The sequence below is a fragment of the Zootoca vivipara genome, chromosome 4, assembly GCF_965207765.1.
Source record: "Zootoca vivipara chromosome 4, rZooViv2.hap1.1, whole genome shotgun sequence".
NCBI lineage: Eukaryota > Metazoa > Chordata > Lepidosauria > Squamata > Lacertidae > Zootoca > Zootoca vivipara.
Window position 1 is genome coordinate 96614153 of NC_142587.1, and position 18341 is coordinate 96632493.

An 18341-nucleotide genomic window follows, 5' to 3' on the forward strand; every position below is an offset into this window, starting at 1 on the left:
AAAGACCCATGGAACGAATTAATTTCGTCTAGCGAGGCACCACTGTATTGGTTTCACCTTTTAAGTTGCGTTACTGAAATAAATACACTTTTTGACGATATTCTAATTTTCCGAGTTTCACCTGTACAGTCATACCTCATGTTGCGTCCGCTTCAGGTTGCGTGTTTTCGTCTTGCGTCCCGCAGCAACCCGGAAGTACCAGAATGGGCTACTTCCGGGTTTTGCCACATGCGCAGAAGCGCCAAATTGCGCATCGAGTTGCGGGCTTTTCACATTGCAGACGGGCCTCTGGAATGGATCCCATCCGTTACACGAGTTACCACTGTGTAAGACTGAATCAGATAAGTGCTGGAGATGCAAAGAGGTGGAAGGAACGTTCTTTTATACATGGCAGACTAGTAAAAGGGTAAAATTTTGGGAAATGATCCATAATGAACTGAAAAAAAGTTTAAAAGTGCTTTCCCGTTCCCCCCCAAAAAACACCAAAGTCCTTTCTGTTGGGGATAATTCAGACTGAAATTCCCAGGTGTCAAAAAAATGTTCTTTATGTATGCCACTACTGCGTGTTTTGTTAGCCCCAAAATGGAAAACGAGCGAGGCTCAACCAAAGAAGAACGGAAACTAAAGTTGAAAGAATATGCGCAACTCGCAGTCTTAACATATAGAATAAGAGAACAAGAAGAACATATGTTTAAAGAAAACTGGGAAAAATTTAATGAATACAGTGGTACATGACTTACGAAATTTCGAGTTACGAATGAAAAAAAATGGCCACACGCCGTTGCGGTTTAGATGGGGTTTTCTCGACTTACAAATTTTTCAATTTCCAATGCATTCCTATGGGAAACCGCTTTTTTCGACTTACAAACTTTTCGACCCACGAATGTGCATTCAGAACGGATTAAATTCATAAGTCGAGGGACCACTGTATATGGGAAATAATTGTGTACAGCTGGAAATGCTGGCAGCGTTAAGATAAATTCAACAGTGCAAAAAAAAGTTTTGATGAATGTGATAATGGAATACTGAATAGTATAGTTTTGGGGAAATATGCAGGGATTTATGATATGTAAAAACCATGGAAAGAGAAGAAGGGAAGTTCATTGATATCTTAAGGATGTAAGAAATGAGGATTTTAAAGTGTACAACAGAAAGTTTAATAAATATACAACCAGCAGGTCACCAGGTGACGCTGATCCTGTAACTGGGCCTTTTTAGTGGTGGTTCCCCAGTTAGGGAATGCCTGTGAGCTGAGAGGGTTAATAGCTCAGCAATCGTCCTGGATCATGGGATGTGTCCATGTAAACAGGAAGTAGTACCTGTTACTGTTGTATACTTTCTGTCATATAGGACTGTATATTTGTATCCCAGGCATCCCCAAACTTCGGCACTCCAGATGTTTTGGACTACAATTCCCATCATCCCTGACCACTGGTCCTGTTAGCTAAGGATCATGGGAGTTGTGGGCCAAAACATCTGGAGGGCCACAGTTTGGGGATGCCTGTTTGTATCCTGTTTCTGTTCGTGTCGCAGTTGCAGCCAAGGATGGAGTTGAACTCTCCTGGTTGTGAGCTGCCCTAAGCAATAAATCTCTTTGTTTTAACGAACCAAGGAGTCGACATGAGTAATTTCACAGGCACAGAAAAGTTGGATAAAGCTTTCGCTGCTAAGAACTGTTATCTGAACTTGGAAGGAAAATTCCTGGATGTTTTAGAAACGAGGCTTGACATTTGTGACGGAGCGTACTGGGCAAGTATTTTTGCAATTGTCTGCAAAACACAGCTACAGTTGTCCGTAGGCAGATAGATTTCTCTGCTATCCTTCTGTCTCACAAAGCTGTGTTATTGATAACTGCCAGTTAGACAACTGGACAGTTTAACAATGCCCTCCCTAGGGAGGTGCACTGGTCTCCTGTAGCTCGGTTGGTAGAACATGAGGCGCTTAACCTCAGGGCCATGGGTTTGAGTCCCACATTGGGTGAAAGATTCCTGCATTACAGGGGGTTGGACTAAATGACCCTCATGGCTCCTTTCGACTCCACAGTTCTGTGATTCTATGGTTATTAACTTCCAGGAGAAATTGAGGGAAGTTTCTGTGGAACCAGACATTCAGTGGCTAAGGAATCCCGTTCCAGGAAACCCTAAGATCACTGGATGGCGATATGTTTTTTTTAACCTTTAGTGTGTTTTAACTGTAACTTGTGTTAGATGTTTTTAACTGAAATTGTGTGGGTTTTTTTAAAAAAAAATTAAAATGTTTCCTTTGTATATGCTTTAAATGGTACATATGTTTGCCACCCTGGGGGGAGGAAGGGTGGGATATAAATTCCACAAATAAATGAAAATGTAATGCAACCAGTCTGGGGAAAGGAGGGCTGGACTAGATGGCCCCCGGGGTCCCTTCCAACGCTACAATTCTTTGGTTCTATGACAGAGAAATGTCTCTCCCATCAGTTATCACCTGGAGAACGAACTTGGGGCACCTGCTCCCCCCCCCCACTGAGCCTGGGTCCCGCTCCCAACCTCCCCCAGTAAAGGCGAGAGGTGAAACACGTTCCCTTTCTCTACTCACCAGTTGATCTCATTGTAGTCATTGTGCGCTTCCCACCAGAAGTAAAACCAGATCAGGGTCAGGAAGAAAGAGAAGGTGAGGATTATGAACCAGAGGCGTTCCCACTGCGGAGGCAAAGAGAGAAGAACAACGTCAGAGGCTGGCTGAGCTAGTAAAGTGTGTTTAGGTGCCATCCAAAAAAAAAAAAGGACAAAAGATAGCAGGTATTTGCATAAAATCTGCATGGGCTGATTTATACTGATATATGCAAATCCAGCAATAATGGCATTCTCTCTCTCTCTGCACAAACAAACATATTAACCTCTCACCATCGTAGGGAAGGTTGTGCTCAGTCTGCTGTCCAGGGAACGACAACACCCCCTTGCCCTCCATTCTCGCTTCTCCGGAATGGATTCGTTTTTCTGGCAACCCCTTTCACATCAAAGGGACTTTTCTGCCCATCTGCGCCTCCCCCAAAAGCCGCAGCGCGTGCCACCACCTTGCCAAACTCCACAGCTTGCCCCCTTGCCAGCCTGGACAGGGTGCGTGGTGGTCTTGGGCAGCCCAGGCGACAAGACGAGATCTCAGCCTTGCTGATGTGGTCCAAGGCGCTTGGCTGCAGGAGTTGCCAGAAGGAGGCGTGTAAAGTTAAAGGGACCCCTGACCGTTAGCTCCAGTCGTGATCAACTCTGGGGTTGTGGCGCTCATCTCGCTTTACTGGTCAAGGGAGCCGGTGTACAGCTTCCAGGTCATGTGGCCAGCATGACTAAGCCGCTTCTGTCAACCAGAGCAGCGCACAGAAACGCCTTTTACCTTCTGGCTGGATCGGTACCTATTCATCTACTTGCACTGGTGTGCTTTCGAACTGCTAGGTTGGCAGGAGCTGGGACCGAGCAACGGGAGCTCACCCAGTCGCAGGGATTCGAACTGCCGACCTTCTGATCAGCAAGCCCTAGGCTCTGTGGTTTAACCCACAGCGTCACATACATCCCAAGGAGGTGTGTACAAGGCGCCAGCCAACCGCTTAGGGACTCGGCTCTGGATTTTTGTATGGTTGACTCCTTAGCCTTTCCTCCTCTCGGACATATCCCGCAAGGCAGCGGAGGTTTAGGACCAGAGTTTTCCTTCTCCTGGATAAGATACCTAGGTTGACAAGCCCCATGTGCCCCTCACTTCCCTCTACAGCACGTGCAGAAATTGCCTTCTTGACCGTTGGACCCACTCTTGGTCTCAAGCCTATCTTCGCATGAAAGCCCTTAACTCACTTAGTTTAGCCGGACAGTCAAAGCCATATCCCGGGATTTCGGCCGCTGTCACCTGGCAGCTTCTAGGAGCTGCAGGTGAGGTACTACCCTCCCCCTAACACAGTGATGGCGAACCACTGACACGCATAGCCATTTTCGATGACACGCGGCCACATGCCGAGACCTCACTTCCGGCCGGTGGCGTAATGCCACAGGTGACGCATCTCTGGGGGCCTTGTGGACTTCCGGCAGGGCACGATGGCGGTCGGCACGGAGCCGCGGAGCTCCTGAAAGTGACCAGCGCTGCAGGAGCTGCCGGACGGGCTCCCGAGCCACCGAAACCACCACCCCCCGGACACTGGGGGCCACCAGTGCAGCAACCGGGGAGCTGCCGGACCCCACCCCCACCCCGCAAACCTGATGGGACAGCCTCGAGGCACTCCGGAGGCCGGAGGAGGAAAAAGGAAGCCCCGGCCCCGCTGCCGCCGCGCCTACTAAAAAGAGGGAGAAAAGAAGGAAAAACAAGGCAAAGGAGAACAGGAGTCCGCTCGCTCCGTTGCCGTCCCCGTCGCCCCCGCCTCAAGGGAGAAGAGGGGGCCCTTGGAGGAGGGGGAAGGACCCCGACCTAGCTGCTGCCACCTCGCCACCATCCCGGGAAGAGAGGAGACACCCAAGCTGAAACCCCTTCCCTGTTGCCCCGCCGCCACACAAGCATAGCTGAGGGAGGGGAGAGGTGGGCTGAAGAGGGCCACGGGGAGGCACAGGCCTAACCCGAGCCCACCTCCCCAGTGGCAGACCCGTTGGAGGAAGGTCTGAGCCCAGAGTCCCACTGGGAAAGACCCCTGGATTTTCCCTTTTTTAATATTTCTTTTTAAAAAAATTAAAAAAAAACTTTAATAATTCCCCCCTCCCCTTTTTCCTTTTTCTTAAAAGGGGGAACAATTATACATTTTTGTTTTTTAAACTATAAATATCGCGAAATTATGGTGTTTTTTCTCGAGGTGACACACCACCCGAGCTATGCTTGGTTTTTTGGCGAATTTTGACACACAAAGCTCAAAAGCTTGCCCATCACTGCCCTAACACCCTCTCTCAATACAGTATATAAAATCAGAGATAACCTTGAGTTTCATTCAAAACAAGGATGACAGCAATTTTGATAAATAAACCAAGTAAGGTTTGTTTTTTTTTAATGAGGTCAGTAGCATTTTTTTGCATTTAACAAGCCAGCGTCTCGTTTGGCTTTCCTGACCGCTGGGGGCTACTAAGTCATCAGTCTCCCGCTTCAGCTGCTGTGATAGAAAGGTGTTGGGCTTCGGGGGCTGCTCTGCCAATCTGTGCCTTCCCCACAACAGTTTATGTATCTCCCATGTCATGCAACGTCGCAGTGAGACATAGCTTCATAAAAGGCGGACAAGATTAACGAGAGAAATGATATATATGTGTCAGAGGCGTAGCTACGGCAGAGGCCCACAGCTAAAATTTATTCTGTGCAACTTTGAATTAGAGAGCCGTATCTCTTAAGCCAATATAAGAGCAACAGTTTTATGGCCAGAATAAATGTTCTGACTCGTTGCAGTTACGGATACCACATCTAAAAAAAAATGATACAGTGCTAGTCCAGGTTTTGCTTCATTAAGATGTCTTACCAAACTGTCCAAAGGGCTTAGCAGAATAGATTAACAGTGAATTTACAAACCCAGTGCATCCTAAAGCCAGTAGCAAACGAAAAACGAAAAACATTTAACCTCAACATCAGTATGTGGATGATACCCAGCTCTACCTCTCTTTCAAATCAGAACCAGTGAGGGCGGTGAAGGTCCTGTGTGAGACCCTCACTGTGTCTTGGCCAACCCTAGGATGTGAAGAGGGAAGGGCTGCGTTCCATTCATGGGTGTGGCGAGTGCAGAATGGACCACCATGCAATACGTGCAAGACATGTGTTATAAGGTTATTTTTAATCATTTTCAAATGTTCAAAACATGTTCTTATTCTATTTTTCATTCCATCATTTTAACACCACAACATCCTTCTGGATCGTCTAGAGGGGTTGGGAGCTGGGGGGACTGTCATACAGTGGTTCCGCTCCTTCCTCCTGGGCCGTGTTCAGAAAGTGGTGGTGGGGGATGAGTGTTCAGACCCCTGGGCTCTCACCTGGGTGCCTCAGGGTTCTGTTCTCTTCCATATGCATTTTAACATCTACATGCAGCCTCTGGGAGAGATCATCAGGGGGTTTGGGCTGGGTGTTCATGAGTATGCGGATGATACCCAGCTCTACCTCTCTTTCAAATCAGAACCAGTGAAGGCGGTGAAGGTCCTGTGTGAGTGCTTGGAGGCGGTTGGAGGATGGATGGCGGCTAACAGATTGAGGTTGAATCCTGACAAGACAGAAGTACTGTTTTTGGGGGACAGGAGGCAGGCAGGTGTGGAGGACTCCCTGGTCCTGAATGGGGTAACTGTGCCCCTGAAGGACCAGGTGCACAGCCTGGGAGTCATTTTGGACTCACAGCTGTCCATGGAGGCACAGGTTAATTCTGTGTCCAGGGCGGCTGTCTACCAGCTCCATCTGGTACGCAGGCTGAGACCCTACCTGCCTGCAGACTGCCTCGCCAGAGTGGTGCATGCTCTGGTTATCTCCCGCTTGGACTACTGCAATGCGCTCTATGTGGGGCTACCTTTGAAGATGACCCGGAAACTACAACTAATCCAGAATACGGCAGCTAGACTGGTGACTGGGAGCAGCCGCCGAGACCACATAACACTGGTCCTGAAAGACCTACATTGGCTCCCAGTACGTTTCCGAGCACAGTTCAAAGTGTTGGTGCTCACCTTTAAAGCCCTAAATGGCCTCGGTCCAGTATACCTGAAGGAGCGTCTCCACCCCCATCGTTCTGCCCGGACACTGAGATCCAGCACCGAGGGCCTTCTGGCGGTTCCCTCATGGTGAGAAGCCAAGTTGCAGGGAACCAGGCAGAGGGCCTTCTCGGTAGTGGTGCCCGCCCTGTGGAACGCCCACCCATCAGATGTCAAAAGGAAAACAGTTACCAGATTTTTAGAAGACATCTGAAGGCAGCCCTGTTTAGAGAGGCTTTTAATCTTTAATCAATTATTTTATTCTTCTGTTGGAAGCCGCCCAAAGTGGCTGGGGAAACCCAGCCAGATGGGCAGGGTATAAATAATAAATTATTATAATTATTATTATCAACAGAGACCCCAAAACTATAAGAGGTGCTTTGTTGCTTGAATAGCAGTCCTGAAAGTTAACATTCACTTATCTTCACAACAGCCCTGCAAGGAAGACTAAGCAGGAGGTTCCAATTTGCCCAAGCAGAAATTTCAGCCCAAAGTCGCATATCCAATATCCTTTCCGTCATGGCACACTGGAATTCTGAAATTGCTTTCTGCACACATATTACTGTAAAGACCAGGTACAGATTTCATAAGCACAATCTCTGCTATGGAATACTGTGGGAAAGCATCAGGAGCCTTCCCACCTCCCTCACTCTGCCTCGCTTACCTCCCCGCTCTCCCCTCCCCGGACTCTCCGCCTGGCGCCCTCCACTGCTTGGCACCCTGGCTCACTGCACCACTACGCCCAATGGTAAAGACGTCCCTGGTTAGGAGACAGGTTGAAATATACAGAGTGCTGAGGATGAAAACATCCACGCCGAGTGTACAGTGAAGGACTGAGTGCCGTGTCCTGCAGGAGTAATAGGACCGGATGTTGCTGGGAGACTGAGGGTGAGACAGGAGGAGTAGGAGCTGAAAAAGATCGGTCTACTTAGGTCTCAAACTAGTCTGGAGAGGAGAGACTCTTCTGAGGAAGGAAGAGACTCCCAAAACCCAGTGAAGGAAGGTGTGTGTGGTGAACCCTTATTACTGAAAGTGCCTCAGGAGATGGATTTGTTAAAGGGGTGGGTTCCTGAAAGGAAGTGCCACCTCAGAAAGGAACCAAACTAAAAAGCCGAAACCTCTGTGAAACGAATTACAGTGGTGCCTCGCAAGACGAATTTAATTTGTTCCACGAGTCAATTTGTTTTGCGAAAAAATCGTCTTGCGAATCGCGGTTTCCCATAGGAATGCCCATAGGAATGCATGAATTAAATTTCAAGTTTTCTCCACAAGTGGAGTTTTCTCCACTTGTATTTTACTACCTTGTTTTAAAAACAAATCGTTATTGTTTATCTGAAGAACACCAGCTTGAGACTCCAACTTATTGGGTATCCCCCCCCCACAAGATTCTCTGGCATAGTTAGCATTTGTTTTAAGGGTTCTTCCATGAGGTGGGGGCAATATATGTAAGAGAGAGCGGGTAAGTCGGCGCGAGCGGGAACTGAGGCATCGGGCCCGTCGCAGGTGCCAGGGGTGCAGTTCCTGGCAGCCTCCTTTACCGCTGAGTTAGGTGATGAGAGACACAGCTGAATGTCCCTAAACATCCTGTAACCCGTAAGAACATAAAGAAGAGCTTACTGGATCAGGCCAGTGGCCCATCCAGTCCAGCATCCTCTTCTCACAACGGCTGATCAGATGCCCGTGGGAAACCCACAGGCAGAATCCAAGCACAGGAAGAACACCCTCCCCTCCTGTGGTTTCCAGCAACTGGCATTCAAAACCATGCCACCTCCGACTGCGGAGGCAGCGCAATGCCAACCACAGAAACATTATAAAGCCATCTAGATTGGCGGCGGCCATCGCTGCCTCCTGTGGCAGTGAGTTCCACAGTTTAACTCTCTGCTGCGTGAAGAAGTGCTTTCTTTTATTGGTCCTCGGCAACCTCGGGGCCGGGGGCAGCTGGCAGGAACAGGGGGCAACAGAAGCCAGTGTTAGCCAGCTGCTCAACTCTGTGTGTATGTGTGTGTGTGTGTGTGTGTGTGTGTGTGTGCATACATATGAGAAGGAATGAGAATCTCACTCCTGTGTGGGATAATGAAATGTTAAGTGCATGAGTAATGTGCATTTAAGAGTCCTAAGTGGAAGTGTGAGTTGTTGGAATACACACACCTGCCAGGGTGTTTTGAGAGAGCGTGCCAAAGAAGAACAGAAACAGAGGTGGCATTATGCTCAAAACACATCGCTATCGCCACTCTGAAGGCAATGCCATTAACTTCCAAACGGCGATTCCTTGAACTTTAAAGCTCGCATTTACAAAGGAACGGATTTAACCACTTTCCGGCTTTATCACCTCTGCATCTTCCCTTTAGTTCCAGAGAAACTGACATGACAGCTTAATCTAGATCTCATTAGTCATCATATCCTGCCATGCCCTCCCACTCAGCCAACAAAGTCTGTTTGATGTAAAAGAATTCTTTTCAAGCACATTTAGAAAATCGACGCTTGCACAGCAATGCTTTGCAATGAGAAGCATTTCCCATCCTCCCGGCTCTGACATTCCTCTCCTGGGGAGGGATGAATTTGTCTGTTTCACTTTCTCATTTCTCCCCCATCTTAAATTCCGCCCGACACATCCCCGCATCACTTTGCAAGCCCTCCTTTTATATATATATATATATATATATATATATATATATATATATATATATCGTCCTCACAAAAGATTCACTTCTCTTAATATGCACACACATTGCAAAAGTACCAATTATTGCACCCTGCCTTATCCAATACGCCCATTTCTGCAGAGCAATCTTCTGTAGCGTAACGCCTTTTTGCATGCTCCTTTTACAAACATATGCATTCCTAGGGACACTTCCCCAAAATAACGTGCCTTTCCCCCCCCCCCTGCACGTTTATTGGGTTGGAAAACTGCACTGCAAAAATTCGGAAAGGTGCAAGTTTCAAAGGATGGCTGCATCCATCCACTCCAACCACCTGAGCTACCTCTGTTGTTCCAGGAAATGAGACTTAGGTAGGTTCAAATTATGATACAATACGAGCCAGTTTTCTGCCCGTTCGTATTCTTTGCTTTCCGGAATGAGTAAAGAACAAGGCAGGCAACAATCTTCTTCTTTGGCGATCACTCGTAGCCGAGTAAGATTGTCTTGTCTATGAACACGATCTTAACAGTGAGTCCGCAAGTGACTGTGGAGGCCAATTCTGGATCCACACGTCCTTCCACAGTGGGGACATAGGTTTCCAGGCGGGAGTTGATCACGGTGAGGGTTTGCCAAGCGTGCCTTCCTCTTAGCACGTTTCTCCCTTTCGTCCTGAGTTCGAGTGTCTTCAAAGCCCACGACACCTTTGGTAAAGGCTGTTCTCCAACTGGAGCACTCACAGGCCAATCTTTCCCACTTGTCGGTGTTTATACTATTTTTATTTTTTAGATTTGCCTTGCAAGAGTCTTTAAACCTCTTTTGTTAACCACCAGCATTAAGCTTTCCATTTTTAAGTTCGGAATAGAGTACAGTGGTACCTCGGTTTAAGAACAGTCCGGTTTAAGAACGATTTATTTACAAACTCCGCAAAACCAGAAATAGTGTCTTGCTTTGAGAACTTTACCTCGGTCTAAGAACAGAATCCGAACGGTGGAAGGGCACTGGTGGCGGGAGGTCTCATTTGGGAAAGAGTGCCTCGGTTTAAGAACGTTTTCGGTTTAAGAACTGTTTTGTTGGAAGCCGCCCAGAGTGGCTGGGGGAACCCGGCCAGATGGGCGGGGTATAAATAATAAATTATTATTATTATTATTATTATTATTATTATTATTATTATTATTATTAGAATCATAGAGTTGGAAAAGACCACAAGGGCCATCCAGTCCAACCCCCTGCCAAGCAGGAAACACCATCAAAGCATTCTTGACATATGCCTGTCAAGCCTCTGCTTAAAGACCTCCAAAGAAGGAGACTCCACCACACTCCTTGGTAGCAAATTCCACTGTCAAACAGCTCTTACTGTCAGGAAGTTCTTCCTAATGTTTAGGTGGAATCTTCTTTCTTGAAGTTTGAATCCATTGCTCCGTGTCCACTTCTCTGGAGCAGCAGAAAACAACCTTTCACCCTCCTCCATATGACATCCTTTTATATATTTGAACATGGCTATCATATCACCCCTTAACCTTCTCTTCTCCAGGCTAAACATACCCAGCTCCCTAAGCCGTTCCTCATAAGGCATCGTTTCCAGGCCTTTGACCATTTTGGTTGCCCTCTTCTGGACACGTTCCAGCTTGTCAGTATCCTTCTTGAACTGTGGTGCCCAGAACTGGACACAGTACTCCAGGTGAGGTATGACCAGAGCAGAATACAGTGGTACTATTACTTCCCTAGATCTAGATGCTATACTCCTATTGATGCAGCCCAGACTTCCGGAACAGATTAAGTTCGTAAACCAAGGTACCACTGTAGTTGCTTCGGAAGACGATCATCAGGCATCCGCACAACATGACCAGTCCAACGAAGTTGATGTTGAAGAATCATCGCTTTGACTCTGGTGATCTTTGCTTCTTCCAGTACACTGGCATTAGTTTGCCTGTCTTCCCAAGCGGTGTGTAAAACTTTTCAGAGACACTGTTGATGGAATCTTTCGAGGAGTTGGAGATGGCGTTCATAAGTGGTCCATTTTTCACAAGCATGCAAGTAAGGTTGGCAGTACAATAGCTTCGTAAAGAAGGAGGCTCTGGTGATCTCACTAAAGCGTCCTCAAGGCGAAACAGAAATAAAATGTGCTTACTCGGCCAAGCTAATATTGGCCGCAAATATTGAACTGGGATGCCTCCGACCCAAGATCCGCTGATTAAAACCAATGAGAACCAATGAAACAGAGAAGGAGGTTTTCAGTTGTGGTTTCACAGCTACACAATTCTCTGCTGAGTAAGGTCTGCCTGAGCTCAGCCCTTCCCTGTTTTTCCAGGTGAAGGGGAAGTCACACAACGCAGGGGTGTTAGCAAAATCTTAACAAAATTAATGGATTTTTTACGGAAGATTTAAAAATAAAATGGTTTTGTTTCGAATATATGCACATGGTTTTGAGAGGATAAACTACTTTCAATGCTCTATCCAGGATGGGAAACCCAAATAACAACAGACAAATAAAATTTTAAGCACTGGCACGAACTAGAGGAGGCTAACAGAGGGAAAAAATAAAAATTTTCACTTCTTAAAGAGTATTTTAGCATCACTAGGCAAAAGGCTCCAACGTTTGCAGAGCTCAACCACTCAGCATAGTGTCTAGGAAGTTTTGATGCAATTTGCTAAACATTATGTTATCATTGATTAAGATCTCAGGCCTGGGGTTGCAATTACCGGTAATTCCCAGGTAATTGACTTCCAATAACAGCAATTCCCAAACCATCTTTGTTAACATAATGCCAATCTTTTGAAACCTGGTTCGTTTTCTTCATTTCCCAACAACTGGGGGATATATATACTTTTAACCAAAATGTCTGAAACTCTGGAGTGCTGCTGCCAGCCAGTGCAGGCAATATAGAGCCAGATAGCCTAGCGGTTTGACTCTGCACAAGGCAGTCTCCTATGCAAGCTGGGCATTTTAAAAGATAAGTGTTCAATAATCCTGAGTTTCTCTCTCACTGCAAAAACGTAAGCAGGCAAATCTCCCTTCCGAAACACCTGTCGGCATCAGATTAAAGCTAAGGAATGTAAAAGGTCTTCTCATGGGATTTAACTAAATTGAACAAGATAATCCTGCAAAACAGTGCTGGTATTTGAACACAGCAAACCATGGTGTACACTTTGTTACAGCCTAATGAGGCCACTATCTCATTGAGCACGAGGCATGTCCTCGCTTACAGAACATGCTGCACGGATAAAAGAAAATACATCTTCACACCGCACATAGTTAAACTATGGAACTCCCTGCCACAGGAGGCACCGATGGCTGCCAACCTGGATGCTTTGAAAGACGGATAGACAAATTCATTGACAGGTTTGTTGATAGCTATGCTCTGACACCTCTCAGTCTCCTAATTTTCCAGGCTAAACGCGTATGATCTAGCTGAGATTCCCGCATTGCAGCGGGTTGGACTAGATGACCCTCGGACCCCTTCCAACTCTACGATTCTATGAGAACTGTACACAGCATTCCAAATGCAAGTGCACTATATACAAACTTGCCTAATATTTGCCTGTAGAATTTACATTGCATAGGCATGGAATGCTTCTTGGGGGCTTATTCAAATATTTCCAGAAACGACAAAACAGGAAGTTTTATAAAACCAAACACTGGCAAATGCCAACACCAGCACTTCAAATATCTAAACCTAGCAGCCTTGAAGGCAAACATACTTGGTACACTCTGACCATTAAAACATTGCTGATGAAGAATTGGCGAAACAGGGCCTTGTCCTGGGATATTTTCACTGGAATTTATTTTTATTTGCCTCACTATCATACTGGAATTGATTCCTAATTCATCTTATCATTACATAAATAAAACCTTTTGAAGACTTACTTGAAACTCATCTTCCTCTTGGCCCGAGTTCTTGCAATTTACTGTTTCTTTCTGGACTTCACCAAGAACTCCAATTTCTACAGTTCTGTCTTCCGAAGCAACTACTCTATTCTGAACTTTAAAAAAAAAAAAGGAAAGCGTAATGCTGGTGGTCAACAAAAGAGGTTTAAAGACTCTCTCAAGGCAAATCTTAAAAAGTGAAGTATAAACGCCGACAATTGGGAAAGACTGGCCTGTGAGCGCTCCAATTGGAGAACATCCTTTACCAATGGTGTTGTGGGCTTTGAAGACACTCGAACTCAGGACGCAAGGGAGAAACGTGACGAGAGGAAGGCACGCTTGGCAAATCCACACCGTGATCGAGTCCCGCCCAGAAACCAACGTTCCCATTTTGGAAGGATGTGTGGATCAAGAACTGGCCTCCACAGTCACTTACGGACTCACTGTTAAAACCGTGTTCATAGAAGACAATCTCATTTGGCTACGAGGGATCGCCAAAGAAGAAGAAGCTGTTCTGCGCACATGCTGTTCCCAACAAAAGCACGATCCGTCTCGCCCCTCTGGCACTGTTCCTTGCTCCAAAAGGCTCTGAGATGCTTGAAGCCCGGGCTGCAGCTAAGACTTGCTTCTTTAAAAGACACACAGGGAGAGAGAGGCTTTGCTTGCCGAGATGCATTTCCGAAGGACGGGGAAAACGAGCGGGCAAGGGCAAAGGAGGACAGGCCGAACTTTGACGGAAGACTTTGGGCTTATTAGAGAGATGGCTTGTTTGGCGCTTGGAGGCAAGCGCATCGCTGAAGCAGAACCAGCAGGGGAGGGGGGTGCATGTCAACCGAGGAGCAGGAGACACAGGGCAAGATGAATGTCCTCCTGCACTGCGAGAGGACGGCACCGGGGAATGTAAATCACAGGTGCATGAGGGAGGATCTGCGAGAATACCAAAAGGGAAGCAGGGATAGCTTGGCTTTCCCCCTCGATTCCTGCTTTAAGGAGGTCTTATTTATTGCAATGGGACGCGGGTGGCTCTGCGGTCTAAACCACAGAGCCTAGGGCTTGCCGATCAGAAGGTCGGCAGTTCGAATCCCCGCAACAGCGTGAGCTCCCGTTGCTCAGTCCCTGCTCCTGCCAACCAACAGTTCGAAAGCACAAAGTGCAAGTAGTTAAATAGGTACCGCTCCGGCGGGAAGGTAAACGGCGTTTCCGTGCGCTGCTCTAATTCGCCAGAAGCGGCTTAGTCATGCTGGCCACATGACCTGGAAGCTGTACGCCGGCTTCCTCGGCCAGTAAAGCGAGATGAGCGCCGCAACCCCAAAGTCGTCTGCGACTAGACCTAACGATTAGGGGTCCCTTTACCTTTATTTATTGCAATATTGGGGGGGGGGACCCTCGCTCATTCTTTTCAGGTTTCCAAGGCTAGATCCAACCCTCTGGACTATGCAGTTACATCGTGGTCCTTCACAGCGTTCAAAATTGGCCACTTGCGCCCAGGTTAAGGTGCCCGGGCGCCAGGAATGTCACCTTCCCAGTTCCATATGAAGTTTCCTGAATCTGCCCATTTATTATTTAATCCTTATATCGCCATTACCACCCCACTCCTTTCCCCAGATTCAGTTATTTTAGACCATTTCTATTGTCCGTTTTGTTTTCCTAGAATCATCACAGAGCAGAAGGGACCCAAGGGTCATCTAGTCCAACCCCCCCGGCAATGCAGGAATCACAGCTGATCTCGCCCACCTTTCCTTCAAGGGAGCTCCAGGTGACAGATGTGGTGCTCCCTCTCCCCATTTAGACCCCACTGTAAAAAAAAACACCACCAGCAGCAACAACAACAACAACAACAGCTTGAGCATAACTGCAGTTCCCTATTTAAAAACATGCAGGTTGAGCAGGTATTACAGCAACACAGGACACAGGTGGAGCTGTGGTCTAAACTACTAGAACAGAGGGCCTTCTGGCGGTTCCCACGTTGCGAGAAGCCAAGTTGCAGGGAACCAGGCAGAGGGCATTCTCGGTGGTGGCGCCCGCCCTGTGGAATGCCCTCCCATCAGATGTCAAAGAAAAAAACAGTTACCAGATTTTTAGAAGACATCTGAAGGCAGCCCTGTTTAGGGAGGCTTTTAATGTTTAATGGATTATTTTATTTCATTTTTCTGTTGTAAGCCGCCCAGAGTGGCTGGGGAAACCCAGCCAGATGGACAGGGTATAAATAATAAATTATTATTATTATTATATTATTATTATTATTATTATTATTATTATTATTATTATTATTATGCCCCTTGGGTTTGCCGATCAGAAGCTCCCGTCCCAGCTCCTGCCAACCTAGCAGTTCTAAAGCATAACACTGCAAGTTGATAAATAGGTATTGCTGCAGTGGGAAGGTAAATGGCGTGCACTCTGACACTCGTCGTGATGTCCTGTTGAGCCAGAAGCGATTTAGTCCTGCTGGCCACATGACCCATGCCTGTGGACAAACGCCGGCTCCCTCGGCCTGAGAGCGTGGTGAGCGCCACAACCCCATAGTCGCCTTTGACTGGACTTAATCGTCCAGGGGTCCTTTACCTTTTACCTTACAGCAGCACAGACGTAGGGACACACAGGCAAGCAGCAAGAATCCTCAAAGCAACGTCCAACACCAACAATGTTGAAGCCAGCTGCCTGGCAAATCTAAACCTGGTTTTTTTATCTTGTGAACCTCCTTGAGACCTGCGGAAATCATCATAGAATCATAGAGTTGGAAGAGACCACAAGGGCCATCCAGTCCAACCCCCTGCCAAGCAGGAAACACCATCAAAGCATTCCTGACATATGGCTGTCAAGCCTCCGCTTAAAGGCCTCCAAAGAAGGAGACACCACCACACTCCTTGGCAGCAAATTCCACTGCCGAACAGCTCTTACTGTCAGGAAGTTCTTCCTAATGTTTAGGTGGAATCTTCTTTCTTGTAGTTTGAATCCATCATCAACAACAACAACAACCTCTGCTCTCTCTCCTTACTCCACCATCCTCCTAGCTCCCTTTGATTTCTCCCAGAACAAGCAAAAATTAAGATTTTGACTTTGGGAGGAAGGCTGCTTGAGATGCTTAGAGCTTGCCAGCCGACACCAGCATTCAAGTCCACCCATGCCAAGACTGGGGGGGGGGCACAGCCCTGCTCTGCACAAATGAGCACCCTAGCTCACCGCAGAGCAGATCTGAAGAGACGGATGCCCTGCACAGGACCCCAAGCGGGTGACTCTGTGTTATTTAAATACGCGGCTGCCGGGAGAGCCAGAGGGTGGCTTTTTGCCTTCCACCGCCCAAAATAAGCAGTGCGTTCTATGTATAGCCAAACCCAGGGCTGCAATTAATATCAGGGGCCAGGCCTGACTACGGGGAAATGTCACAATGCAGAGTCACTCAAGTGCCACCCCGGGAGGGTGAGGGATGACAGAGAAATTTAAAGGGTTCCTGCTTTAATTTTACGGCCGAAATACCCAGTTGTTCCCAGTCGGGAAATGGAGGGTTCTGCTGCAAAGAAATTCATGGAGGAGACAGTTAGCAATGGCTGTTATGACAGCTATTCTCTGCCTCCATGGTCAGAAACAAGAATGCTCCTGAGTCGCAGTTGCTGGAAACCACTGCAGGGGAGAGGGCTCTTGTGGTCGAATCCTGCTTGCGAATTTCCCACAGACACCTGGTTGCCCACGGCATTAACAGGACGCTGGACTAGATGATCTGATCCAGAATGTTCTTATTATGTCTTTAAAAAGCAGGCAGGGTCAAGGACACAAAGGACTCACTCTGTACTTGTCTTTGTACTAATCTTTGTACTAATCTTTGGAACTCCTTGCCTGTTGACATCAGGCAGGCATCTTCAGTTTTCGGTGCCGGCTAAAAACATTCTTGTTTAGCTAAGCCTCCCCAGACACATGTCTCAATCCGCTGTTTTCTTTAAGCTTACTGTTGCTTTCCATTGGAAAGAGAAGTTTCTGAATTGGAACTCATTACCAAGCTTAAAACCATGGAGCCACCTGGGATGAACAAAGACATTGGATTCTTATCTCATTATGCATGATCAAGCTTTCTTTAGCGCCTCAGCCCTTGCTTTTCCCCCGCAGGACCAATTGCAGTCATCAGCAGTCGTTAACAGCCATCTACAGGTTCACCACTCCCATCAGCCCATCACCCATTCCCCCCCACCCCCACCCCCTCTGTATATACATAAGGGACAGACTTCTGTTTCAAGTGTGTCTGAAGAAGTGTGCATGCTCATACCAAAATAAAAACTTAGTTGGTCTTTAAGGTGCTACTGAAGGAACTTTTTTATTTTGCTTCGACTCAGACCAACACGGCTACCAACCTGTAACTGTTGCTTTCCAATGTTTGGAGAAAGTTTTAAATTCTGGCTTTTAACCAGTAGCTTCATTCTTTGTAATAAAACCACAGTGAGGTTTATGAAAACCAAATAAATAAAAGCAGTAGGCTGCAGGCCCCAATAAAGTTTCATCGAATCACAGAATCGTTAAGAGCTGGAAGGGACCTTGCAGGTCATCTAGTCCAACCCCCTGCAAATGCAGGAATCTCAGCTGAAGCATCCACAGCAGATGGCCATCCAGCTTCTGCTTGGAAACCTGCAAGGAAGGAGAGTCCACAATCACACGAAGGAGTCCCTTTTTGCAGATTGAGGGGGAAAACACATTTTTGTGCTACAAAAGGTTCAGCGTGCCTGCAGCCTAAGAGGGGCTTTGCCGAAGAACGTCTAAGTTCTCGCCTGTTCCTTATCCCCTTTATTGCCTTTCACAGCATACACATGCTTGCGCTGGTGTTCTGGCGGCAAGAGAGCACATGCAAGCCCCTGTGGCGCTATCCCGTTTTATTACCCTAGAAGCCAAATTGAATCTTGCTCCCCTGAATGAGGTCTCCGCGCATTAACACGGCCCATTTGCTACTCAACTGAGCAGGGGAGTGGGGAAGCAGAGGGCATCTCTCGCCTCTTGAGCCATTATTGGGAGTTTCTCTCTGCGATGATTGCTGTGAATAAGTTCCCAAAATTGCAAGGTGGCTGGGAAAGCCCCACAGCCTTGCCCTGTAGAAAAGCTACTGGTATCTGACTGCTGAGCCCATCTGCGACCACCAAGTCGGGGGGGAGGGGTGCTGGAGAGAAAAGGGGGGCAAAGGCTGCCAGTTATAGAATGGAAAGAGGGGGGGGG

The 18341-nt window shown here is 47.3% G+C and overlaps 1 protein-coding gene across 2 annotated transcripts in view; it reads right to left on the reverse strand.

Moving 5' to 3' along the window:
* GDPD5 (glycerophosphodiester phosphodiesterase domain containing 5) overlaps nucleotides 1-18341 on the reverse strand; it is a 177351-nt gene that overhangs the window by 59495 nt on the left and 99515 nt on the right. For both annotated transcript variants that reach the window (XM_060273932.2, XM_088668462.1), the window contains one exon: nucleotides 2572-2675. In XM_060273932.2, the coding sequence (XP_060129915.2) occupies nucleotides 2572-2675 (104 nt within the window). The remainder of the gene's footprint in view (nucleotides 1-2571; nucleotides 2676-18341) is intronic.